At 45.6% G+C, this 25,269-nt stretch overlaps 1 protein-coding gene across 6 annotated transcripts in view; it reads left to right on the top strand.

Moving 5' to 3' along the window:
- The first annotated feature begins 495 nt into the window (after positions 1–495).
- Positions 496–25,269, top strand: part of MICU1 (mitochondrial calcium uptake 1) — a 90,897-nt gene continuing 66,123 nt past the window's right edge. For 4 of the 6 annotated variants that reach the window (XM_059850976.1, XM_059850975.1, XM_059850974.1 and 1 more), the window contains exons 1-4: positions 496–592; positions 1,794–1,872; positions 11,743–11,904; positions 20,209–20,395. In XM_059850976.1, coding sequence (XP_059706959.1) covers positions 11,744–11,904; positions 20,209–20,395 — 348 coding nt within the window. In that variant the 5' untranslated portion in view covers positions 496–592; positions 1,794–1,872; position 11,743. The remainder of the gene's footprint in view (positions 593–1,793; positions 1,873–11,742; positions 11,905–20,208; positions 20,396–25,269) is intronic. The other 2 variants (XM_059850973.1, XM_059850977.1) reach the window with 2 other exon arrangements.

Below are 25,269 nucleotides of genomic sequence, written 5' to 3'. Positions count from 1 at the left end.
CTTTCAGAGCCTCTGTCTGTCTGTCTGTCTATCTGGGCCTCTCAGAGTTTACATACAGAGCTTTCAGACTATCTATCTACCTATACATAGGTGAGCCCCTCGGACCTTATATACAGACCTCACAGAACGCATATATATATATATATATATTTTATATATATACACACATATATACATATATATACATGTATATACATATATATATACATATAGATATATATATATAAAATACACACATGTATATATGGACCCCTGAGACCATATATACAGGCCTTCAAGTACGTCTAAGCCCCTGAGGCCCTACACACACTCTTCAAGGCCCTATACCCAATCCCCTCAGCGCCTACACACAGGACCCGTAGGAACACTCACCACACGCTGTATAAAAGCCTCTCGTGACCTACACAAAGAGGTTTCTGAACCCCAACACACGCACGGACCTCCCCAAAACCCGCAGCGACCCCCGCGCCCCTCACGGCGGCCGGCAGGCGCCGAGACCACGCCCACCATGGGCGTGGTCACGCCCTACGCCCCGCCCCCGGAAGCGCGCGCGCCCGGCGGGCGGGGCGGCGGGAGCGGCGGCGGGTCTGAGGTGAGCGGGGTCCTGAGGGGCCGGAGGCGGTGGCGAGGGGACGGCTCAGGGCTGGGGAGTCCACGGTGGCGGGGTTGCGGAGCTCCCGGCCTTGGGAGTGATGGGGGCTGAGGCTGAGTGCATGCCAGAGCCCGGAACTGGGCGGGGACGGGGGGTTCCCAAGGCACGGGGAAGTTCAAGGCCCCGGGATGTGGGGTCTGCTTAGGCCAGAGGTCTGAGGGGAGTCCCGGGGGCTGAGCTGGGGTTCCCGGGGCTCGGGGCAAGGGGGAGTCGAAGGCCCCGGGAATAGGAGGGTCCTGCCTCCCGGAGCTGAGGGACTCCAAGGCCCCGGGAGTGAGGGGTGCTGGGTCCTGGGGCTTGGGGCTAAGACAGAGCTGCTGCCCGGGACAGTCAGTTTTTCCGGGACACACGGGGCTCGGGATGCAGCGTTCTTCTGGCTGCTCCATCCCCCGTCCCGCAGTGACACTGTGCCTTCCCGCCGGGAAATGACCCCGTGGGGCTTGGGCTCCGTGGCGGCGCTCGGAGGAAGGAGGGTCCCGCCGGGGTTCGGCATCGAGGGGCCCTGCAGGGAGTTCTGGGGAGCTCCCACCGTGCGACCAGCCAGGCTTGGGTCACTTTTCTTGCTGTTGTGGGATCGCCGGTGGCGCTGCCCGGGCTGTGTGAGTTATGGCCGTGTGTTAGAGCTCACGTCTAACTACTTTCTCTTGATAGAGGTTCCTTAAAGCTTTAACTGCGCTGAATGGCCCCAGCTGTGTTTGATGTGCAGTTTGTGTCGGAAAACCTTGAGGGTGAATTTGAGTTAATGTACTGCTCAGAGCATAGAAATGCCTGATGTTTATCACAATGTGATTTATGTGTTCTGTACTTGCCTGTAGTTTAATGAGCTGCTTGGGAAAGATGGTAAACCTGGCTGTGCTTAGTTGGGTCTAGGGGGGTGGGCAGGTCAAATCAGGCAGGAATTTTGTAGGTTTCTCCTTTAGAATCCTCTTTGCCAGCTGGGACTTGAGTTAAAGGCCTGGCTTATCTTTAATTCCTTCATTCAGCTGTTGACCATTTTCCTTCTCCTCCTGGCTTTTTTTGGCTCAGTCTGAGGTGCATTTCCTGAGGTCGATATGTGTGAGCACTGCAGGGCATGACTGCCAGGAGGGAAATTGGGTGCAGCACGAAGTTATGATCTTTATTGTTTCTTTCTTATTTCTAGAGCAGGCCCCAGCTGAGAAATACTTCCCTGTGTTCCCTGTGACCTCTTGACCTGCAAACTGGGAGCAAATACACTACAGGTGAGGATGGTGTTGCTGAGTGCTGGGCTGTGCAACTCCCTGCTCTCAGTTGCTTTAACTGGTGTGTTCATTATTTGGCTGATTAATATACCTTGTTTGGAATTATTCTTGTCCTGGAGAGTTCTCTTAGGGCTTTTCTCAAAGCTGTAGGTGAATGAGTTGCCTTTTTTTGCAGTGTGCAAAGTTGTGCTGACTTCTTTCCTGGTGCAAATGCTTGGGCACACTGAGCCCTGGGAGAAGTTTGTCTGCCTGGAGCTTTCTGTCAAGCCAACCTCAGCTGTTCCATCTCTTTCCTAAAATGTAAAAAAACTCCCAACACCAAAAAAAAACTCAAGTGGTCACTAAAAATGTGTTAGAACATTGGGAGGTATAAAAAAAGCCCCAACAAAAATACAACCAAAGCTAATAAAAGATACTTAAACTATGTGTTTGTCCATCTGGAGCAACAGAGCATTTAATGGCTAGATGGGATATTGGGAAGAAATCCTTCCATGTGAGGGTGGGCAGGCCCTGGCACAGGGTGCCCAGAGCAGCTGGGGCTGCCCCTGGATCCCTGGCAGTGCCCAAGGCCAGGCTGGACAGGGCTTGGAGCAGTCTGGGATGGTGGAAGGTGTTCACAGTGAATCTTAAGCTCATGTAACCCCTCTTTATTTCCTTGTGGAAGTGGCTTGTTCTCCCAGTATGGACCCATTTCCTGCAGCAACTTTTGTGGTATTCCCTAATGTTTCCTGAACCAAGGAAGCTGAAATGCCATGCCCTGGAGGAAAAAGAATGATGGGCCTTGATTCCATTACTGTCTGCCTGCTGGGGACCCTCTGGAGTGCCCTGTGTGTCACTGGTGGCTGTGTCACTTCTCCCTGCAGGTTCCTGGATAAGCTCATGGCAGAGTTTGAGGAGAGATGATCCCAATGTCCTCAGGCTTCAAGACTTGCTGATCATTTGAAGCAGCATCTCAGAAATGTTTGGTTTTTTTTTCAGGTGATAGCTGAGGGAGCCATCAACTTGTTTAGTCTCAGCTGTGGCAATAATAATTTTTATTTTCTTGAGCAAAATAAGTTCTGTAGCAATCATATTATTGTTATAAAAACACATTGTTTCATGATGTTGCAATTGCTGCAGTAACACTTCCTGAAGTGAGCTGGGATATGGAAATACTTGTTTTTTTCTTCCTAAGTTCCCAGTGGACATATTGGGGCCAATATTTTAACTCAGCTCAGTGCAGTGGGGCTGAGGGTGCTTGGGTACAACAATAAAAATAACTTTAATTATATTAATTCCTGGTGCTGTGATTTCCTGTTGGGACATTGAAGGGGTGCCACTGAAAAAGTGTCTTTGGGTAGATGTGACTTCAGGTGGGATGATGTTGTTTGGAATAATTTAGCAGGAAACAGTTACCCAAGGTCTTTGGGTGTTGTACACCTTTGAGATGACTATTGCCTTTCTTTTTTAAACTGAATTGTTCTAAGAAAAGCATGGTGCAAATGGTGTGGCTCCCTCTTAAACACAGAATCATGGAAAGGCAATTAACAATCCTCCAGTTCCACCCCTGCCATGGGCAGGACACCTTCCACTGTCCCAGGTTGCTCCAAGCCCTGTCCAGCCTGGCCTTGGGCACTGCCAGGGATCCAGAGGCAGCCACAGCTTCTCTGGACACCATGTGCCAGGGCCTGCCCACCCTCACATGGAAAAATTCCTTCCCAATATCCCATCCAGCCCTGCCCTCTGGCAGTAGGAAGCCATTCTCCCTTGTCCTTTTACTCCATGTCCTTGTCCAAAATCATTCTCCATCTCTTTTGTTGGTACTGAAATGCTGAGGATGAATATTTATCTTTAGGGTGATGCATTTGACACTTCAAGCAAAAAATACTCAGACTCATAGCAGAAAGAGACTAGAGCCTGAGGCACTTTGTCTCCCTAAGCACACACCATCCAAAGCCTGTGGCAGCCTCCCCTCTTAGCTTTAGATTTAAGATACTTTAAAAGAGGAAAACCAGACTCTTAGATCATGAATTGTTTTACTGTGGCTTCTGTGCACTTACCTGAAAAGTCCTTGGGTAGTAAATTCTGGGTTCTGTTTGTCTGCTGCCCTGTCTGTAAGTACAGTGACTTGCTTATCCCCAGAGACACTTGCCATGGAGTTTGCTTCTGTGCATTCTGCATTTAACCTCTCTTGAGAGCAGCTTTAATTGTAGTCCCACCATGTGAAGAGCTCCTTGTCCGTTCCTGTGGGGCAGGACAAGGTTGGAAGAACCAAAGCACTGATAGTTGTAACTGGGAATTTTGTTCTGAGGCTAGTACAGGGTTTGGGTTGGGGATTTTTTTTTTCTGGGTCTCCAAGGTCTTTCAGGCTAAAATTCCTAGTTGTTTCTTGTCACCATGATATTTTCTGAAAAATCCCTTTGCCAGGATTTTCTCCTGGGAAGCTGAGAGGCCTCAGAAAAGAATGAAAATAATAATTATCTGATTCTCTGGGAATGTAGTCTAGAAATTGTTTACCAACAGGTGCATCTTTGATTTGTCCATGTGAATTGTTTTTAATTAATGACCAATCACCATCAACCGTGTTGGACTCTGAGGAGTCAGTCACAAGCTTTCATTATCATTCTTTAGCCTTCTGATGTCTCCTTTCTCTTTCTTTAGTAATATAATATCATAAAATAATACATCAACATTCTGAGAACATAAAGTCAAATTCTCGTCTCTCACCTCATCCTGAAGACCTCACAACACCACAGTTTCTCTTACTTTGGCTCTGTGATGTGGAATCCGAGATCCTCATGTAGACAACAAGGAAGAAGGTCATGGTTTGAGACAAGAAAAGCTGCAGCTGACCTGTGCTTGAAACATGAGCCCAGGGAATGTGTGTGGCTGCAGAATTCATGGCCTGTCTGTGATGCAGACAAAGCTGCTGTGCTGACACACACCAGCCCCAGTGTCTGTGTGGACCAGCCGTGTTCTGTACCACCACTTGAATCTCTGTGTTTTCTTTTGTTTGGTACAAACTTCCCACCTCTGGCATTTTTGCTTCAGGAGCTAGAAGAGCAGTGGGGTTTTGGTCACAAAAATCTCAGTTGTGATACAGCCAGGTACCTAAGGTGTGCTGCCTGCCCACCTTGGATGGAGCCAGGTGTTTGCTGCTGGCTTTTTCCTGCTGAAACTGAGCCCTCAGGCTGTGTTGTAAAAGCACAAGGCACTAGCCTGGCTTATCCATCTTCTTTTCTCCTCTTTGAAGCTCAAGCTAATCCAACAATGTGTTGCTAGAAAAGCAGCTGCAGTGATTCAGACCTGCTTTTCCTTTCTGGGGGGAAAGCAATGCTGTGCTCTTCTCCTGATTTCCCAAATGATCTCCATCTGGTAAATGAAACACAGGTGCTGTGAATTTTTTTATTTGTTTCAGTACGTTTTTAATTTAAAATTGCTTTATATGGAAAAGAAAGCCACCAAAGCATGACTCTTTGGCCAGGAAGAAACATTTTTCTTGAAGATGTAGCTGTAGATGATGTTTGTTTAAAAGGCAACTTCAGCTGAGGAGAAATTACCACATTGTGATATTCAGGTTCTTGGGGGAGTTCACAAATCTTTTTCCTCCTTGTCACAGAGGAGTTCAGACTTCACCATATCAAATTCTGAGACAATCCACTGTCTGTCACCCTTCAAAAAACCTTTGTCTCTTTCTGGAGCTGGAATTGTATCTTCAGGTAACTCAAACCTGCCACCTTGTCAGCCTAGGGAGGCTTTTGCTTTGTTCTAAATTTTTCTCTTCCAGAATTAATTTTACGTGTTTATCCATTAGGAGTTAACACTGGTTTTCTTAGAGCCCAGTGGGCCATAAACATTTCTCAAGTGTGACTGCTCTGAGATACTTTTTGTTTCTTGTGAGGTACACGCAGGTGGATTACTGTTAGATGGAGCTTCAAGGAGAGTCTCTCCATTCTGTGGAAAAGTTAGGAATTCTCAGGGAAATCATGCCCTGTGGCCACAGATTGTGCAAGGCAAGTTAAATGAGTCAGGCCATTAAGCAGATGCATACCTGCTGGCTGTAACTTTTTATAGGAAAAGGCAGACATGTTATGTTTTCTACCCTTCTGCCAGAAGTTCTTTGATCATCCTTTGCTCCTCAAGTCAGTGTGGAAATACCTGTGCTCTGGTGCACCTGCTGCAGTGGCTGGTTTGCAAAGGCAGCCTGATTATTTGAGAATAGCAGCTGGAAAAAGAAAATTTCACACTTCCGAGTAGGGTAGAAGTAGCTTGTGAAGCAGGATTGTTATCCTCAATAAGGGGTGAGAAGATTTTTGGTTGGTTTTTGTTTTTACAACTCTTCTAAATTACCTCTGACATCTCTGGAGGTATTTTTAGAGAGCTTTTCATGGCTGGGGTTTACTGTAATGTTTTCTAGGTAGAAAATCTCAAGGAATGTGCTGCATTTTGAGTGGGGGAAGGGAAGCTTGAACCAGGAAAAAGCAGGATTTGGCATTTGTTTCTGTGCAAGTTTATAGCTGCCTCCTAGAAGCCTGCAGTGCATTGCTGGAGTCTGACAGTCTGAAGTAGCAAGGAAATAGTGTAGCCTTGCTGGAGATGCTATTTTCAGTGCTGCTGCAACAGATGGGCCCACTTTACTCTGTTTGGATACAAATGAAAAATGAGTGTGTCTCCAAAGCTATGCTTCATGGTGGCTGCATCCATCCACTCTCAGATCTTCTGGCCACTCAGCTCACAGGTGACATTTGGGGTTGCTCTTGAATTTGCAAAGTTTCTTCTGCCAGTTTAATGGCACCAAAGTCTTTCCCCAGGATGTAAACACTCCTGTTTCCCCTTCAAGGGAAGCCCAAGCCAGCTACTGTCCTACATCCTTATAAATAATCCAGTTGCAATTTCTAAAAATGCATTTTTAGAGCTAAATCTAAAAGCTTGTGTGTTTGCAATGCATCTTCTTCTCTTCCTAGCCCTGAAAATCAGTACAATTATTTGGCAGAATAAAGCGGCTCATGAGGGGAGGGATGTCACTGATCATCCCTGAGCCATGGCTGGGTGTAGTCACAGAGCTGTGGAGTTGGGGATTGGTCATTTCCAGGGCTGAGGATTTTAGGAAGAGGTGGAACTTTACTGCAGTGACAGTTAAAAAGAAATTGCTGGGCTGTGGCTGAGGTTTCTGCATTGATTGATACTTGGTAGACTGACTCTACATCAATTTGAATCGTGCTCTGAAACAAATATGGTTCCTCTCCAGCAAAATTAATGTGATCAAATATTGCCCCAATCTCCTACCTGAGGACAAATTACTTTTGCTGCTAGATTTCATTTTCCCAAAACTGATTTATGTGTCTTGGTAGGCTAATAACTTCAGTAAGGTGTGAAATCCTTTCTCTCAAAATTGTGCTCGGTAAGCTAAAAATTTGGAGGGGAAAAGAGCAGGACCTGTTGGGTCTGTCTTGGAAAAGGGGGAAGGAGGGGATCTAGGTGTTTCCTTAGCTAGAATGCACCTCCTGGCACCCTTTCAGGAGTTATTCTTATACAAATTTCATGGAATAACAGAATGGTTCCCATTGGGAAGGACCCTAAAGCCCATCCAGTGCCACCCCTGCCATGGGCAGGGACACCTTCCCCTGTCCCAGGTGGCTCCAAGCCCCATCCAGCCTGGCCTTGGGCACTTCCAGGGATCCAGGGGCAGCCTCAGCTTCTCTGGGAAGGAGAAGTCATAACTGATTTTGGTGGAGGCAGGTTGAAGCTGTGAGGTTTTCTTTCCTGCTGGTTTATGAATCTCAGTGTTAATGGTGAACTTCTCTCCTGATTGCTTCACCCTTTCCCTTGCATATTGACTTTTCCTTTCCATTGGGTTTGTTGTGCTTTTTTCCTCATTTTAATTTTTCCTTCCCCTCTTCCCAATCCTTTCAAGAAGATGGAGACAGGAGAGCTGGGAGCTGTTACCCTCACTCCTCTGCTGTTGGCTCTGGCTTGAGTGAGCAGGGCTGAGGGATAATTGACAGTCAGGGGCTGAGATGGGAACAGGTGAGGAATTTTCCTACAGCATCTGTTGGGTCAGGATGTCTTGATGTGCTCTGGCAGCGTCAAACTTGGCTTTTTAATAAACACACAGCTCCAGAAAGCTCTTTGAGTTCTTAGTGACTCCATCTCAGCCAGTCTCTGCAGGAGTTTTTATGCCTAAATTCTGCCTCCTAAATACAATTATTTTTTTTTCAGATCTCCCTGCATAGCAGTATATTTAAATTTACAATTGACATTCTGCACTAATTCATGGGCTAATCCATGTCCTAGTAAAATTGTTCAAAAAAGTGCCTGTGACCCCTTCTCTGATGAAAAATTAAACACCCACTGGCTTATTGAATTACTGTTCTCCCTCTCACATGCTTGTGCTGCCAAGGCCAGCTTTGACATCAAAACGATGCTTCAAGTGTTTTATCTGCTCTGGATCCCCAAAAGATCCTCAGAAAGTTCAGTGCTGGGGGGTACCCAAGTGTGGGAGTTCCCTTTTCCCCGGGCTCAGCTGTTTAGTGCTTTCAGTCTTGGAATCATGAGCTAATTAGGGGGCTGGAAAAACAGGAGCAAATCTTTTTGTTCTCTCCTTTTGGTGTCAAAAAAAGGATGCAAGAGTTGGGATCTTCCAATTCTTATCTGCATTGGAAAAATCTAGGGCTTGGAAAGGCCAGGGGTGGACAGCTTGTCTCAATTCCCTTGGAGAGCAGATTGGCAGGCAGAGGGTCGTTGTTTGGGGAAATCAAATACCCACATCTAGCCAGAACTGATGTAACTGTTGAAAGAATGTTGCATTTCTTCTTGTCACCTGACCTGGATGGTCTCAGTTTGAATGAACCCTGTTTTGGGTTGGAAGTGGAGTCTCTCTGTTGACTCTTCTGCTTAAAAAAACCACCTATGAATTGTGGCATAAATAAAAGTAGATGGGTCATTCTGTTCTGGAAAAAAAGCCCCAGCTGTTTCATTTGTCCAAGGGTATTGATTCAACCTCTGAAAGTAACTACAAAGCTGTTCTGAGCAAGAATTTAAGGTAAGCTTGGCTTATCTCCTGGAAGCATAAATGCAGTTTACAGATTTCCTTGTAGCTGTAGTGCTAGAGCATCATGATAACTCCAAAGTAATAAAAATAAGCAAACATAAATGTGGGTTGTTTTTTTTTTCCTCTGGGCTGCTTTGTTATATCCTATAAAAAAAATTATTACAGTAAATAATTCAGGAATTGGGATTGTTTCTTATTGTTAGCTGTAATCACATCAGTTGATGGGAGCTTTATACTTGATCTCAGTTTTATTCCTTGCCCTACTGCAAACTGTGGTGTTGAGCTTTATGTTGCTGCACAGGACAAGATGCTTATTTTTAATCTTTCAAAAAGTGAGCATCAGCTTTCTCAAGTGATCTTGACTTCAGTGCCTGGAGTTTTTAACCAAATATACCAAATATCCTGGCACTTTTGATTTAAAAAAAGAAAATTGTGAGAGATTGTAGAACTTGCAGATGGAAAATTCCGCTTCCAGAGGGATTTTTTTAATTGCTCTGAGATAAGGATGCTCTTTATTTTGGGGTGATTGTGAGAACTGGCTGCTTTCAGCTCTCTCAGGCAGTTGCTACCAAGTGAACACTCTGGGTAAACATCCCAGCAGAATCAAGGATGGAGCTTGCTTGGACAAGGCAGATAATTTTGCTTTTCTTAAGGCTCAGGCAGAGTAAACATTTATGCAGTACTAAAGCCAACAATCAGAAATATTGTAAAAAATCTCTTCAAGCTCCCAAGTAAACGCTGTGGGGCTTAATTTTCATTTTGGTTGATTAAATGGTATGGCAATATTTCCCTTATCCAATACATGTTAGGAAGATAAAGCTGTAATTAGGATGGAGAACCCTAGAAAGGGCAGGGATAGCTTCTTGGGGAAAGGAACACATGCAGATTTTCCTCTGCATGGAACAGAAATTCATCTCTGGAGACCAAATGAGAAATCAGGTTTGTGTAGAGTGGAAATAATTTTAAATTTGAAATCAGAGTTGTTTTTCATAAGCATCTCATTGTTGTTCAGAGCTGGAGAGGATTGGAGGATCAGTGCTGTAAGCTGCCTGCATTCTATTAACATTTGAATTTTAAGCCTGTTTATTTGAAAAGGAATAAACAAAGCCATAATAATGCCAATTTTAATAGGAGCACAGATGAATATCAAATGGATGCTGTTTGGATGGATTCACTGTGAGCCCTGGAATTTGTGGTGTTTGCCCATAAACCAGGGTGGGGATGGACAAGCAGCTTGTGCCTTGCCACCTCCACCATCTCCTGTGCTCCATCCCACCTCCCTTGTCTTAAGACAAAAGTCTTAATCTGCTAGGAAAAAACCCACTGTTAAGAGATTTGTTAACAATTTTTTATTGCTTTTTTACTGTGCCATGAAGTCTTCAGGGCCTTCTCCACCACCTCTTGCCTTAAAACATAATGAGCTCCAGCCCTCAGAATTATCTGCTGAATATTTGATGTGTCTTCCTTCCCTCCTCCTCTGTTCCCATCCCAAATTCTGCATCCCTCTGCTGTGGAACCCTGACCTGCAGCAGGTGGCACTGAAATATCCAGCTCTGCAGTGGGACTGGCCTAACACACCACACACCTGAGAGGTGTTTGCACAGACAGGTCCCAGGATCCTCATTTTTGGAAGTGAATGGTTTAGCAGAATGGTGTGGTGGCATCCTGTGTTGCAGAAGCAAATAGAAAACAAGAGTTGTGGCTTTATTTTTGTATTCTGTGGTTATTCACTGCCTGGGAATATGTGAGTAGAATGGCAAGAATAGGGAATAAAAGGAAAAATGAGGCTGCTGCTCCTCTGCTCTGTGGGTTTTTTTTGGGGAATTCCTTTACCATTCTGTTCCTAATTTTAAGGATGACCTTGTGAATGAAAAAATTGCATTTGCCTCAGAAATGAAACCTTCATTTCACATAAACACGCAGCAAATTTTCTTCTCAAAGGCAGCATTTACCCTGTGCCTTCAATCCTGTGAGCCACCAAAATTGCTTTGCCCCCTGCAGCTGGTGTGTGATGAGGTGGTGTTTCTGTGGTTCCTTTTTTCTCTGTTGTAATTATGTTTAGATTTGTAGCTCTGCTTTCCCATTTGTCTCTGTTCTGTTGGACATGTAATGGGGTATGGATTGTATTTTATCAGTTTTGACACTTTGTAACTTGCCCTGTACTTACAGTTGCATATAAATGTTTTGCTCCAGGCTAGCTAAAAAAAGGGATTTAAGAACAGTAGGAATTTCTTAGGAAAATTTAAATGCCTGGGTTGGGGCTTGTTTGATAGGTTTGCTTGTTATTTGGCTAAATTTGCCTTTTAAAATCCAGCTGTGACTTTGCTTCTGGCCAAATGGCTCTTACCTGCTGTGATTGCTTATCAGGTCTACTGCCATCTTCCATGCCTTGGAAATTGAGAGATGGGCTGAAAATATTTCATGGAATCATGGAATGCTTTGGGTTGCTAGGGACCTTTAAGATCATCCAGTTCCAGCCCCTTGCAGGGCAGGGATACTTTCATTAAACCAGGTTGCTCCAGGACTCATCCAGGCTGGCCTGGAACATTTGCAGGGATGTGGAGTCCACAGTCTCACAGTCAAGGTGAGATTCTTTCTTGATGGGGGTTTTGGGGCAAGGCTGAGGAGTTGGAGTAACTCTGATGAGCACCTGGATGTGACGGCCAGGTGTGTGCGAATACCTAATACAGGTATTTAACCTGTTTATTAGGCAGATTGTGTGCCTCTTTCAGAACAGGTAACAAACACCCCTGAGTTATTCCGTGAAACTTTCCCTGCTTTAGGACAGGCAGCACTTGGAAGCTCTGTTGTTGTGCTAAAGCAGCGCTCTCGTTCCGCAGGATGTTCCGGCTGCGCTTCCTGCCCGTGGCCGCGGGGCTGGCGGCGGTGGCGCGGCGTTCCCATGGGACAGCCCCGCACCCCGGCACCCGGCGTCGGCTCCTGGTGGCGGCTTTCCTCGGGACCTCTGCGGCCACAGCGAGTGCCAGATTCCTCTGGCAGAGGTAATACATGGATTTCTAATTGCTTTCCTGCCCCTGGTAAGTACCTGTGATGCTCCTGCTTGTCCTGCTGCTGCTGCATGGAAGGAAGGCTGGTGAGGAGCTGGGAACACAAACCCTGTGAGGAACCACTGAGGGAGCTGGGAGTGCTCAGCCTGGAGAAAAGGAGACTCAGGGGCGACCTCATCACTCTCTGCAACTCTCTGAAAGGTGGCTGTGCTCAGCTGGGGTTGGTCTCTTTCTCCAGGCAGCACTGACAGAACCAGAGCACACAGTCTCAAGCTGCACCAAGGGAAATATAGGTTGGATATCAGGAAAAAGTTTTTTTACAGAAAGGGTGATAAAGTTCTGGAATGGCCTGCCCGGGGAGGTGGTGGGAGTCACCATCCCTGGATGTGTTTAAGAACAGACTGGATGTGGCACTGGGTGCCAGGGTTTAGATGAGGTGTTGGGGCTGGGTTGGACTCCATCATCCTGGAGGTCTCTTGCAACCTGGTGTTTCTGTGAATGACTGGAAGTGATTCCCTGAGTGATTCTGTGAATGGCTGGGGGTGATTCCCTGAGGAGCTGCTTTGCAGCTGGCAGTGCTCAGGGATGCAGCAGAGCTCGGGGTGAGGCGTTGCCTCGACAGGCTCTTTGATGTGGTTTCCTGCCTCCTTTCCTCCCTGCCTGGTGGTTTGTGGTGGTGTGAAGAGAGAAACCTTCACTTTCACAACTTCTGTTTGAAACAGCACATCTGGACAGGGTTTGCTCCTCTCTTGTTTTGTGTGGTCTGCTGGCTGCTTGATGTATAAAATGCAGCAGAGGAGCAGAAGGGGACAGTCTGTCTTTGGGTGGGAAGGTAGCAGCACACAGGGTTTATGTGCATTTTCAGGGTCAGAGCCTTAGGACATCTCATGGGCTCTGGGGCTCAAAGCTCTTTCCTGTAACTGAGGTGAAAGGGGATGTTTGGGCTTTCCTGAGGTGACTCTCACTGAACCCTGAGGCTGTGCCATGTCTGAAGTAAAACAGGGACTCCCTTCTCTTCCATTGGTGTGGCACCAGCAGTGTCACTCAAGCACATGACTGCAATTAGAGTCTAAAAATAAAGTATTTGCTGCAAGCCTGTGTTCTTTTCATTCTAATACTCAGGTGATTTGTTGCTGGCTTCCTGCTCACCTGTGGCTAGAAGGCTTTAGTTTTAATGCAGTGGGAGAAAGGTGACTGGAATTGTTCTGGCTGTTCCTTAGAGCTGTCAAAGCTGGCTCTCTGCTAAGAGGAGCTGCTTAGTGGAGGAAGAACACCGTGATCCAGCACAGTGTCATTTTTTGCTGCATTTTGGTAATGATCTGCACTGATGCAGTCAGTGCCTCTGAGGGAATGGCCAGGATAACTCCCCTTTTCCAGCAGGGAAGAGAGTGGGGTTTTTCCACTTCAAACCTTATCCTCAATATGATCAGAAAGTCAGTAGGACATCCTGTCCTATGTAAAGCTGTCCCAGAATCAAGGAGTTAATATCTCCCTTCTGTAGCAGGTTCCTCTGCTTTTCAAACCAGCTACATTTGCAGTGCTGGTATTGCTTTTATCAGGAGGATGGTGCTTGTGCTATGTGGAGTGGTGGGTCAGGGAGGGATTTTTGTTGCTGTTCTTTGGAGGCCCTTGGGCACCTTCCTCAGCTGAGAGCACTGATAGAAATCAGTCAGTGAGACAAAGCTCTCATCAATCTGGAGAGGCTGACTTGCTGTTATTACTTGTTTTGCCTTTCCTTGCTCTGTCTCCTTCATCTTTTATAAATTTATAAAGCACTAAATAGAATTGTACAGACTTTCAAGTATTCCTTTCCTATCTGAGCCATGAAATAAATCCTCAATGTCAGCAACTGTAAAATAAAAGTGCACCCAAGCTTACAATATTAATTTAATTACTTGGCATAAAGCTGCTGAATAAAACAAGGAACAAAACTGATATGTTTGATGTAGAAAATTTTTCACACTGACATCTGTGGAAGTTTTAAATGGACTTTCAAGTGGGCATTTTAGCCTTGTTTAAAGAAATAAGGGATGAAGTGTAAATTTCCTTTGTCTTTCTGAAAATGGATATTAGGTGATCAGTAGAGTTTAAGTATGAGAGCAGGTGAGTACAGAATGTTTGTAATGACATCCTCAGGCAGGTGTGTCCTGAGTTAGTACAGGAAGCAGCAGTAAGTATAATTAATTAGTACTAAGAGATAAATATGTAAATATTTCTTTACAATTAAGGCATTAAAGATGTATCAGGCCAGATCAAAAAGCAGTTGGAACATTTAAGTTTCTTGGGCTAGATAAGTGGAAGATGATGATGGTGGTGTGAAGAAAGACAGGAATTCTCAGGCACAGCCTGAAAGCAGTGTATTTCAGGTGGATTCTGCAGGGTGTGCTCTCAGCAGCAGCAGCAGCCAGTGCTGGGGTAAGGAAGCTCACACAAAGGTAGGGAAGAAATCAAGGAGTGAAAAGATATGTATGGAAAAATCCTCTGGTTGTATGATGCAAGGCAGATTTGATTGTGTCTTCCTGAGATGGGAGGTGGATGGTGGGATCTTTGTTTGGTCCACTGCAGGTAAGTGTTGGTCTTGTTGCCTTCCCTGCCCTCTGGGAAGGTCTGCTGCCTGCTTTTGGGGAATGAATCTCTCTAAAGTATTACACAACAGGAGTAGCTCATGCTGCTCCCTTTTCCTGTGGCAAGGAATACTTGAGCAGTGCAAATAGCTGAGCTTAGAAGACTAATGAAGTTTACCCTTTCTCAGCAATAATTTAAACTCTGAGGATTTCCAGCTGGCAAGAGAAGCAATTAAGTATCTGGGCATTGGCATAATGAACTGAATTAATTGAAATTAATCTTGGTGCAGTCATTGGCTACTCTAAATGGGGCACTAATATATGAGAAGTACTAAATCTCACAGTTTGTGGCAAGCTTAACGTTTGTAAAAAATATTCTGTTACTGATCCTGGTGTAAAACTTGTACTTTCTAGTTCCTGGTACCCATTTGCAGTGTTAGGAAATGGCTGCAGATCTGTTCTTCATGTCACAACCCTTCTTGGCTGAATCTGTGGGCCTCTGAAAGCCCTTAAATTGGCGTTTTGGTGTTGAAGCTTGCTAATCAGTCTAACATTGAGTGAAGTAAGGGAGCCAAAGGTACCTCTGGGGGCACAGAGTGACCTCTGTAAGCAGAGTCTTACCAGTGCTCTTCCTGACAGACTGAAAATACTTAGGTAATGATCCTTTTCTTATCTTCCTCTGAATCAATTAGTGGTAAGAGTAAGGGTCAGACACCTGTGTTGCTCTGGAAATTGCTGCCTCAGACATGGACCTTGTTGGAGGCAGTCCAGAGGAGGCCAAGGAGCTGCTCCCAGGGCTGGAGCCCCTCTGCTCTGGAGGGTCTGGGAGAGCTGGGGGTGCTCACCTGGAGAGGAGGATTGGGGTGGAGAACTTGGAGCCTTTTCCAGTGCCTAACAGGGCTCTGGAGAGGGACTGGGGGCAAGGGTCTGGAGTGACAGGACAAGGGGGAATGGCTTCCCACTGTCAGAGGGCAGGATTAGTTCAGATATTGGGAAAGAATTGTTCTCTGTGAGGGTGGGCAGGCCGTGGCACAGGGTGCCCAGAGAAGCTGTGGCTGCCTGGATGTGTCCAAGGCCAGGCTGGACAGGGCTTGGAGCAGTCTGGGCTAGTGGGAGGTGTCCCTGCCCATGGCAGGGGGTGGCACTGGAGGGGCTTTAAGGTTCCTTCCAAATTAAACTGTTTTGGGATTCTATAACTCTGTTTAAGAGTGCACTGATTTTTTGCACCAATGTCCTGGGGGCTTTAAAGTAATTTGCTTAGAATACATTTTTAATGGGAGAATTGCTGGAAATATCTTATGCCAGCTGAAACAGAGACTTCAAAAATGTCTCTTGTATTAAAACAAAGGAAACCACATAAATCATAGTCAAGAGGGAAGAAACCTGTTTTATAGCTATAGATGTGCCAGGTACAACTTAACCTAATGTATGGGAGAAAAGATGAAAAATTGGAGGTATTATTCATGTGAGTTTATTTTTAGAGCCCTCATGTGCTTACATGTTGGGGGGATGGAATGAGCTGATCTTTAAGGTCCCTTCCACCACAAACCATTTTATGATTTTATGCTTTTTTAAATTCTTTGTGAGAGGTGACACACTCAAGAGACTCTCCTTGGGATTGCTGTGCTGAGGGTTTTTCCTAAAACTTCAAGACACATTGGTCTGAGAGTGGTGTCTTGAAAGAACTCTGTTCTCTCCAGTGGCTTTTGGCTGAATGCTGAGGTTTTTTTCTCCATGGACATTGGGGAAGGAAAGGATCAGATCCTGGGGGCACAGCCCTGTACCCCACTCTGTTTGGAAATGAAAGCAGCATCTCCTGGATTAAGAAATCCCAGATTTATGCTCACAAGGATATTGGGGTAATGTCAGAACACCACAGCATTAGGGTGACTGCCTTTGAGAAGTTCTTTCCACAAATTCATTGTGCCAATTTATGTTGTTGAGTATGTGAGAGACGAGGAGGGAAGCAAAGTAGTAAAGAGCCCTGTGAGTGTGGCAACACCCTGAAAAAATGGCTTGTGGTTCTTCATCCTCTCTGGTGAATTCCTTATTAAATTTTCAGGTAACTAATTTAGGTGCTGAATATGGTTGAGCTGAGGGTGAGCCAGAGCTCCTTGCTGAAAGTTCTCCAGATCCCTGGAGGTTGCCTGTTTTTATGAATGTCATGTCCTAACTTGCTGTTGCATTACAGCATGAAAGCCCTGAAGTCTTAAGTGGCTTTTAAGCCTCACTGGGATGTCCCCAGATGTTTACATACAGGGGAAATGGCAACTCATAGTCAGCTGAGGAGCTCGTGTGTCAGGCAGGATTCCTCCCTCCTACCTCTGGGTTGCTGACAGCATCTTTGCTGACTCCTGGGTGCCCATCTCTTACATTTCCTTCTGACACTGAGCAGCAACTGATAGCTGAATATTTTGCTGCTGCCTTCAGGATTAGAATAACTGAGCACTGTTATCTCTGGCACAAAGTTTTGTGATTTTTTTTTTTTTTCATGCTGTTCTGCTTCTGTCACTCAAAAAAGAAAAATACTTTCAAGTGAGGGGTTGTGATTCATTGGAAGAACTGCAACTTGGAGCCTTGTGCTAATGCCCAGTGTGAGTCCCAGCATCCTTCCTGCTTGGATATCCCATGGCTGCGTGTGTTTGGCTCTCCTAAAGAATGGTTCCCCAAGAGAGAATTTATCATTGCAGGCCTTTGGTAGCTCAGTGTTTTGGGGGAGGATGAGGAATCTAATCTTCCACTTGATTGTTGGCTTTCTCCAAGGATTCAAAGGAGATATTGCTGAGTGGGTGGCAAGTAGTCTTTGATTCAAATTCAGTTCACTGGAGGGGAAAAAAGTCTGAAGAGATCAGAATGGTTGAAGCATGGCAGTAGGGTTCAGGATCCAGGGCAGGCACACTCTGTGGGGAAAGGCTGGTGCTGGTCTTGGCACACAGTGAAGGGAGGCTTTGTATTTTCATTTCCTTTTTTGTGCAGAAGCTGCTGCACCAGGAATTTCATTGGAAAGTCAGCCTCATCAAACAGGGGAGAAGAAGAGAGAGTCTTCACTTGCTGAGGGAAGTCCAGCAGGGTGGATATTTCTGAAGCCATGGGCTTTTTTTTCCTCCAGCCATACTCTGACATCTGCACTGAAAGGCTTTTTTTATGTGGGCTGAGTATGGAAGTTGCAGTTGTTGGAAGCCAAGGATTTCAGCAGAGGGTGGTAAAATACACAGAGAAGCTGCACATAGAGAGCTGCTCCTTCAGTGGTTTGTTCAGGAATAGCTGTTAAAAGCTTGCTTGAGAAGTAGCCTACAGACTCTGCCTTTCTCCTCAGCTCATGTTCCTGGATGCTGGGATGGTGATCTGAGTGTGGAGCAGAGTTAATTACCTGGGTAAACCAGAGGGAGGAAAAAGCTGACTGTATTCAAACAGCCTCCATCTGTATCACTGGAGCAACTGACTTGACAGCCTGATGGATTGAAGGAATGTGTGGGATGTGCTGAAAAAGTTTGATTTTTTAATTTCATCTATCCCTTCCCTGGTCTGCTAGCTGTAAGTCAAGCACTACAGGAGCAAATCTTTCCTGATCCAGCTATTCTCCAGCACGTTTCCTATGGAATACCTTAGTTGTGGAGATAAGCAATTGATTTCCTGTTGCTTTTCTGTCCCTTTTCCCAAGAGGTTCCCTCAGAACCACTTAAGATGGGTGTCCTGCCTGCCCAAGGGCTTTCCATGTCAGTGCTGCTGGTGTAGCCTCAGCTGGCAGCTGCATTTTTCAGCCAAACCCACAGCTCCTCAAGGGTGTGCCAGTGCTGATTTAACTTGCAGGAAAGGCTTCAGGACAGGTGCCAGCATGGACTTCGTGCTCTCCAAGAGAGATCAGCTGCAGGACTGTTCTGGGGAAAGAGCTTCCCTGCCTTAAGATCCCTGTGGAGGACCCAGGTTTGGATCCTGTCTCTGAAAGTTTGGTTCAGTGGAAGCCATAAGGATGGTGCTTTGATGTAAGACTCACAAATAAATATTGGCAAATTGAGACTCAGGGCTGTTTTAGAACAGTGTGTAAAACTCCATTTTAATGTAAAAAGGCAGGATTAATACTGCTCTTCACTGAACACTTATGTATTTTATTACATCAGACCCCTGTAATGGGGCTGTGTTCTGTCCCACTGTGGACTAGAAACCTCTGAATCCCTGTCTGAGCAAATCTCTGCCAACCCAAACCATTCCATAAATGATAAAGTGTCTTCTTCCCACCAGTACTGTGGAGTTTGCAGTTCTTTAGCCCATTCCCATCTGTCTTGTTCTGTGCTGTCAGTGAATTATTGGATGCTGATAAGGAGAGAGCTGTCTTTTATTTTGGTAGCATTTAAATTAATTGATGGATCACTTACACTCATTGCTCCTTCTTGGAAGCTGATGTGCTGAGATTGCTGCAAGCTGTGGAAGGTGTCCCTGCCCATGGCAGGGGGTTGGAAGGAGAGGATCTTTAAGGCCTCTTCCACCCCAAACCATTCCATGATTCTGTGATTCCTGGGGAGACACACACAGGCTCTCTTCTGTTAGTATTACACAGCACATCTGTGTTTTCCAGGAAACTGGCAGGATGAAGTATGTGTAGCCTTTTGTTTAGAGCTTGGGAGACTTCAAAAATCTTGGTTTGTTTTTGTTTTTCTCCCAAGGCAGCCTTTTTAAAACAAGCTCACACAGCTGTAAATGACCACATTCATAGTTCCAGGCAATACCAAAGTGGCCAAGGAGCAGCACCTGTGTGTAAGCTCCATACCCTGTGATTAGTACAAAATAAATCACCAGGAATGCAAAGTAAAGGCAGATTTATTTAAGTTATGGGCAGGCTGGGATGTTTCCCTGAGCTGTTTGAGTCTTTTAGAAAGAAATAATTTTGTCAAACCGTTGGCTCTGTTGCTTGTGACACGTTAACGGATCCTCGGAGATTATCATTTCACTGCTGTTAATGTGGTCTGAGCTCTGTCTGATTCTAAACTGCTTTACAAGTAAAGCATGGGAAAGCCAGAGCATTGTTTGGCTTAGGGATTTATCCTGCTTTTTATTTAATCATCCCATTGCCAGTTGCAGTTCTGAGTGTTGCTCCTGATTCTCAGTGATTTGAAGTGTGGAGTCTTGGTCTATGGACAAAATTGACTGAAGATCTTTGTATTTGAACAGCAAGGTCCTGGGCTCTGCCAGAGTTTTATTTGCACCTTGAGGACAAACAGCTCCAGTTTTGTTGTCACAAATCCTGCAGCACTGGTGTTTAGAGGAGTCATTGGTGGAAGAAGGGGATAAAACAGCTTGTCAGCTGCTGGAGATAGAAAATAAATCAGCTGAGCTGAAACAAAAAGGTTGTTCATCCTGAATCCTGCAGTGCTGATGGTAAAATACATTTCTGTCACTTAATACATCTTTTTGGGGAAGCAGAGGTGGAATTTAGTGCTAGAGGAGGTATGATATGCCTTTCTCCCTGTGTTTCTCTGGTTTTTGGGAGACGGTGTCATAATTCACTGAGTGATTTGGACTGGGAAAACTTACTGTGGCCATTCGTCTGGGTTTTGATGTGGGGTGGAAATTTGATTACAACAGGGGAAAGCACACTGAATTCCAAGGGGACTGGTCACTTCTTTGCTTTTGCTTTGCAGCCCTCCCCACTGAACTGTAACCAGTGGAGCCTGGCAGGGCCATTTTGTGGCACCCCTCAGTCACTTCCTAAACGAGCGTTTTCTTTTCCCTGATACAGGGCCTATGCAGAAGACTCTGTCAGACACGGTCCAAGGGCAGAGCCAGGGGAGAAGATGAAGCAGGAGGAGGAGGAGGAGGAGGAGAGCAGCAGCAGCAGTGAGGGCAGGAGAGCAGTGGCCTCGGGCGATGAGGAGGCGCCGCCGGAGGGGAAGAAGAAGAAGCGCTCCGGGTTCAGGGACCGCAAGGTACCAAACTTGGGCATCTTGCAAGAGGGAAAACTTGCTCTGTACCTGTCTGTATTTTCTAAGGGACCTCACTCTTTTGGGAGCCTGCTTTCTCAGCATGTTGCCACGGGTTTCTGCTGGTTGAAATTTGTGTGTTTGGAAAGCACAGTACACTGATCCTCTGAAATGGAGATCTGTTTTCCACCTCCACTTACATGTCCAAGATAATCAAGGCTCCTACACTGATGGCTGTTAGGATGATACATGCAAAACATGGAATTGTGGCCAAAGCTTTTAAACCATCTGGGATGTTCAGCATGTGTGTCTTTGAGTCCATCCAGTGCATGTAGGAAGAAGCAGAGGGTGAATGTGGAAGGGAGCGTTGTGGGAAAGGTGTACTTTAATTCTTCATTTCATTATTCTGTGCAAATGTACTTGTTGAAATACAGGCTCAGTCCCCCTTCTTGGTTAGTCCTGGCTCTCTCTTGATGCTTCTGGCTATTTCATTTTCAGATCAGACACATTTTCAAGAGGAGGAAAACTTGAGTAATAAACTCTATTGTTGGCTTGTGATCTGCCTTCACTCTTGGGGAGTTCCAGGAGCTTTGGGCACCTCAGAACTGACAACTGGTGTGGCACTATCTGAAACCACTGTTATTAAAGGATGTGTAATTTGATCTGACAGAGTCCTCTAACTGGGAGCTGGCAGACAGCAGTATTTTATTTTTCAAGCCCATCTGGATGTCAGTTTTATAGGGCTGTGTTGGATGATGTAATACCTTTGCAGCCCCAAAGAGGAGAAAGGAATTGGGAAGAGCCATCTACTCCCATTTTGTTATGACTTGCTTCTGATACTTATTTTTAAGCCTGTATTCTGGAGGTTGCATCTCATTAACTGTTAAATTGTGGGTAGTCATATATAGTGGCTTAACAGCTTCTCATGAAAAATTAAGAGCTGTTTCCCTTAGAGCTGCTGAATCATTTTGGTTCCTGGTCAGAAAAGATTACACAACTTGAGATTTCAAGGGCTTCGTGGTATTTGGGGCTCCAGACTCTCTCCTGTTGTGACCTGTTGGTGGCAGCTCAGTGAAGTTATGTAGTGAGATACTGTGCTGAGATATTCAGAATTGTCCAGGAATGTGGGCTTTTGGAAGCTGCTGATTTTCATGGTAGCTGGGTGTCAGGTGCTCTGACAACTTCAGCTCTTGCCAGTACCACTCAAGAAAAGCAGGTTATTGGTTTTTTCCAGTGTTGGCAGATGGAAGCAGGTTGCAAAGAGCAAACCACAGTCCACCTCCACCCACACTCTTACTTTTGAATACAGTGAGTGCAAAGATTGATTTTTGTCTGACGTGGCTGCTGCTGGGGAAACCACAGGAAGTTTTTTTACTTGCAAGGACTATTGTTCCAGTTGTTTGAGATGTGCCTGTGTTGACCAGCTCTTTCCTTCCCAAATTAGGCAGGGAGGAATATGGCCATGATTTCCAAATGAGGCACGAGCCAGGTGTGCCCAAAAGATGGGAACAGTTTGTGGCCTGGATCCCTTCTCATCCCAGTGTGCCTTCTCCAACAGCAGGAGCTCAGGAGCAGCAATTTCCCTGGGGACAGCCCTCAGCATCTTTGTGCCAGCACAAGCCTTTTCTCTGCAGCCTCCAGACAGCATGTACCTTGTGTGGCCTGAATGCCAATGTTGCAAAAGCTCCTTTAAAAGCAGGATGTGCCAGGTATTGTCCCAGGTGCCTGCTCCCTGTTTGGTCAGCAGTTGCTGCAGTGAGTCACCCCGGGAGCTGTTTGAATGTGGCCAGCTCAGATGACAGGGGAAGGTGTGCCCTGCTCCTGACTCAAAATCAGGGCTGCTCCCAGGATGTGCTGCTCCCCTAACTGTGTAGCACCTCGGGGATTCTTGACTCTTCTATCTGTTTAAGGAAACCCCAACAAAGCACCACCCTCAGTAAAATCTCTTCCCAGCTCTTCCCATAATTAATTGAAAATCGCGTGGGATTTTCCTTGTGAAAAAATTAAGCCTAATTGGAAGTGTTTAACACTTGTTTGTTATCCTAATGTTGCTTTTAATGAAGGTGATGATTAGTGGTGAAGCAGTAAATTAAGTTTGACATTGCTGTTTTAGATAGTGCTCCAGTGAGAGGGGGAAGGTGAAACATGAAGCACTCTCAGGTGCTGCGGTTGTGTGTGGATGGTTCCCAGGCAAGTGTTGCCTGTGCAGTGGATATGTAGGGCAGCAAAGGAAAAAAATTGAGTGCCTCAATATAGTTTGAAGGCTAATGAGCTGTAATACAGGATGGGGGCAGGCTGATGTGTTAATTAACTTGCTAAAAGTGTTTGCATGCAGCAGCAGGGCTGACTTATCAAGATGTACTGGCAGTGTTTGGGTCCTGCAGGTATCTTGCCTTGGGATGTTCCTCGTGCTGAGCCTTCATTTGGGTGTGTGTCACAGGAGGAAGCACGAAGAAAATGAGTCCTAATTAATTTCCCCTGTAAAGATATGTGCTGCTGCATAGTCAGGAAGGCCCTGGTGGTGCTCTGTGCCTTGAGATGTTAATTTAGAGCTTTATTTTCATGTCAGCATAGGATTTAGGTTTTTTTCTTCTTTTAACCTGAGGCTTAGCATAAACATTGACAGTCTCAACAGCACCTTCACTTTTGTAGAGCAACAGGGATTACTTACTTGTCTTTCTCCTCCAGTACATGCTCTACTAATAAATGCAAAAAAGGGATTTTTCTCTTTGGATCATATAATCTTTCTGGAGGTGCCTGATTTCGTGAGGCTGCATTTCTGGAGGCAGGATGAGAATTTTGACTGGCCTTCCTTGCTTCAAGGATTGGTTTGTACTAGGGAAAGGTGAGAGGTCAGGAGAGGAGACACTTGCCTGGCTCGATTTTCAGTCCAAGTGGCTTTGAAGCAGTGTAAAAACCCCTCACAAATGGTTGTCTGCACCCAAAGATGTGGGCTCTTAACTCCGCGTGTGTCGGGGGATCAGGCCACCCTTGTTAGCACCCACTTGATGTTCAGCACGCAGGCACAAAGTGAGTTTTTCCCCATTTGCAGCATCTTGGCTGCTCCCTTCTTGACCTGGCTTCGTGTTGCACTCAGCCTTGCAGCCGGAGGGATGGGCTGCAACATTTGTCAGTTTTTGCCAGCTGATTAGCTCATTACCAAGAATGATGTAATTGTGAGTTAGGCTGCAGGCAAAAGGGAAGAAGTGTGGCTGTGTTTGTTCCCTTCTTGTAGGGAGGCTTGTGGAAGAAGTGAGATTTCAGTTATGATGAAAGCAGCCTGTGAGATGCTAAAAAGCAGTTTAGATTCTACTCTTTTGGTCCAGATTGTGCATTTTTGTATGCTGTAAGATGAGGCAGGAGATGTGGTTTTGAGCCCATGTTAGTAAGCTCTTGTTGCTGTGGAAGTAATGCTCTAAATATTCTAAACGTGAGGAGAAAAGCACCTGAAAACAACAAGCCTGAGAGCAGCATCTTAGCAGGGGCTTCAAACAGGTGTAGAGGGAAGAGCCATTGTGGCTATGAAGTCAAGTGGGGTAAAATGAAACATGGTTTTACTGCAGAATGTCAGGACTCCTGTGTCTGGTGCTGCAGTGGGGTTGTTGAGTTGTGCCCAGCTGGGTTGAGGGAAAGAAATTGATAGTGCCTTGCAAGAAATTTTTCCACTGGCTTGGAAAATTTGGTTAATGAGGTGTTTTTAGCTAGAAAGCAGGCTGTGTTGAAGGGTTGCCATGGATGGAGGGAGCTGGTGGTGGTCTGTGGTGTCTGCTCTTTGCTCCAGTCTGGGGTTTCATACTGTTCTCTTTTTATTTGTCTTCCTTGAAGGTAAAAATACTGAGCTGTTTCTGGCTGATTAAGCTGGGTGGGGTCTTATTCCTGAGATCAGCTCAGGCTGGAGTGAGATATGGCCTGCACCCACAAGTGAAAAGATCACTTTGGCATAAGGAGCTGCCTCCTGCCAGGTGGGAGCAGTAGACAAAGCCAGAGAGGTGGAAAAGTGGGTGTCATCTTTTACTTGGAGCTTGGCAATAAAGTATTTTTCCTCATTCCAATGCCCTTAGCTGTGCAGAACCTTGTGGACTGAAGCAATAAAAGTGGGATTAGGTTTGTTGATCAGAAGTGCAAAGGCCCTAGGGGAAAAAAGCTTTCTCCTGCAGGAGGGAGGGAACTGCCTGTAGTGGTTGGTGCAAGGCCATGTGAATTCTGGAAAAGCTGTGGTGTGCAGAGAGGAGTGGGGACAATGCTTTAGGTATTGTCATTCCAGGTAATGTCATCTGGGGCAAATAAAGAGGAGAGAGGCTTTGCTTTACCAAGGCCTGGCTTGGGGGATTTGAAACATTTGACTTTTTTTTTTAATCCTAGAAGTAAGAAAAACTAGAGAGGGTGTTTTCTGTCTGATAAACATCAGGCTGAGGAAGTTGTTCAGGAATTTAAGGACAAGGCTGAGCCAGGACCCAAGCCAGGAATGATCTACAGCTGCCTTGGCAGTACCCTTGATCTTGCCTGTTCTCTTGCAGCACATCATTGGTGGGGATTTTTTCCTCCTGTGGCTCTTGGCCAGCTGCAGGTTTCAAGTACATTATGGACTGTTAAACACAGCATATAATGCAGGACTGAAAAGCTGAAGTAAGGAGGAAAGTTTTCTGTGCTGATACATGATGAAGTGTAGGTGTCTGTGCCTTTTTCCACCCTTGTGGCCTTCTGTTGGGATTTTGTTTAGAAAAGCTGTCTGACTTTGATTAATTCCAGCTGTTGGAGAGGAAACTGATTCTAGGTACCAAAAAAAAAAAAAAAAATCACTGCTGGCAGAGTTAGGAAGAAGCAGATTGGTGGGGAGGACTGAGTTTCTGGGGAATTCTGCCAATGTGATAGAAAAGAGG

The sequence above is a fragment of the Haemorhous mexicanus genome, chromosome 7 (genome assembly GCF_027477595.1).
Source record: "Haemorhous mexicanus isolate bHaeMex1 chromosome 7, bHaeMex1.pri, whole genome shotgun sequence".
NCBI classification, from domain to species: domain Eukaryota; kingdom Metazoa; phylum Chordata; class Aves; order Passeriformes; family Fringillidae; genus Haemorhous; species Haemorhous mexicanus.
Note: the sequence above shows the minus strand (reverse complement) of the source record. Positions and strands in the feature narration are given on the sequence as shown.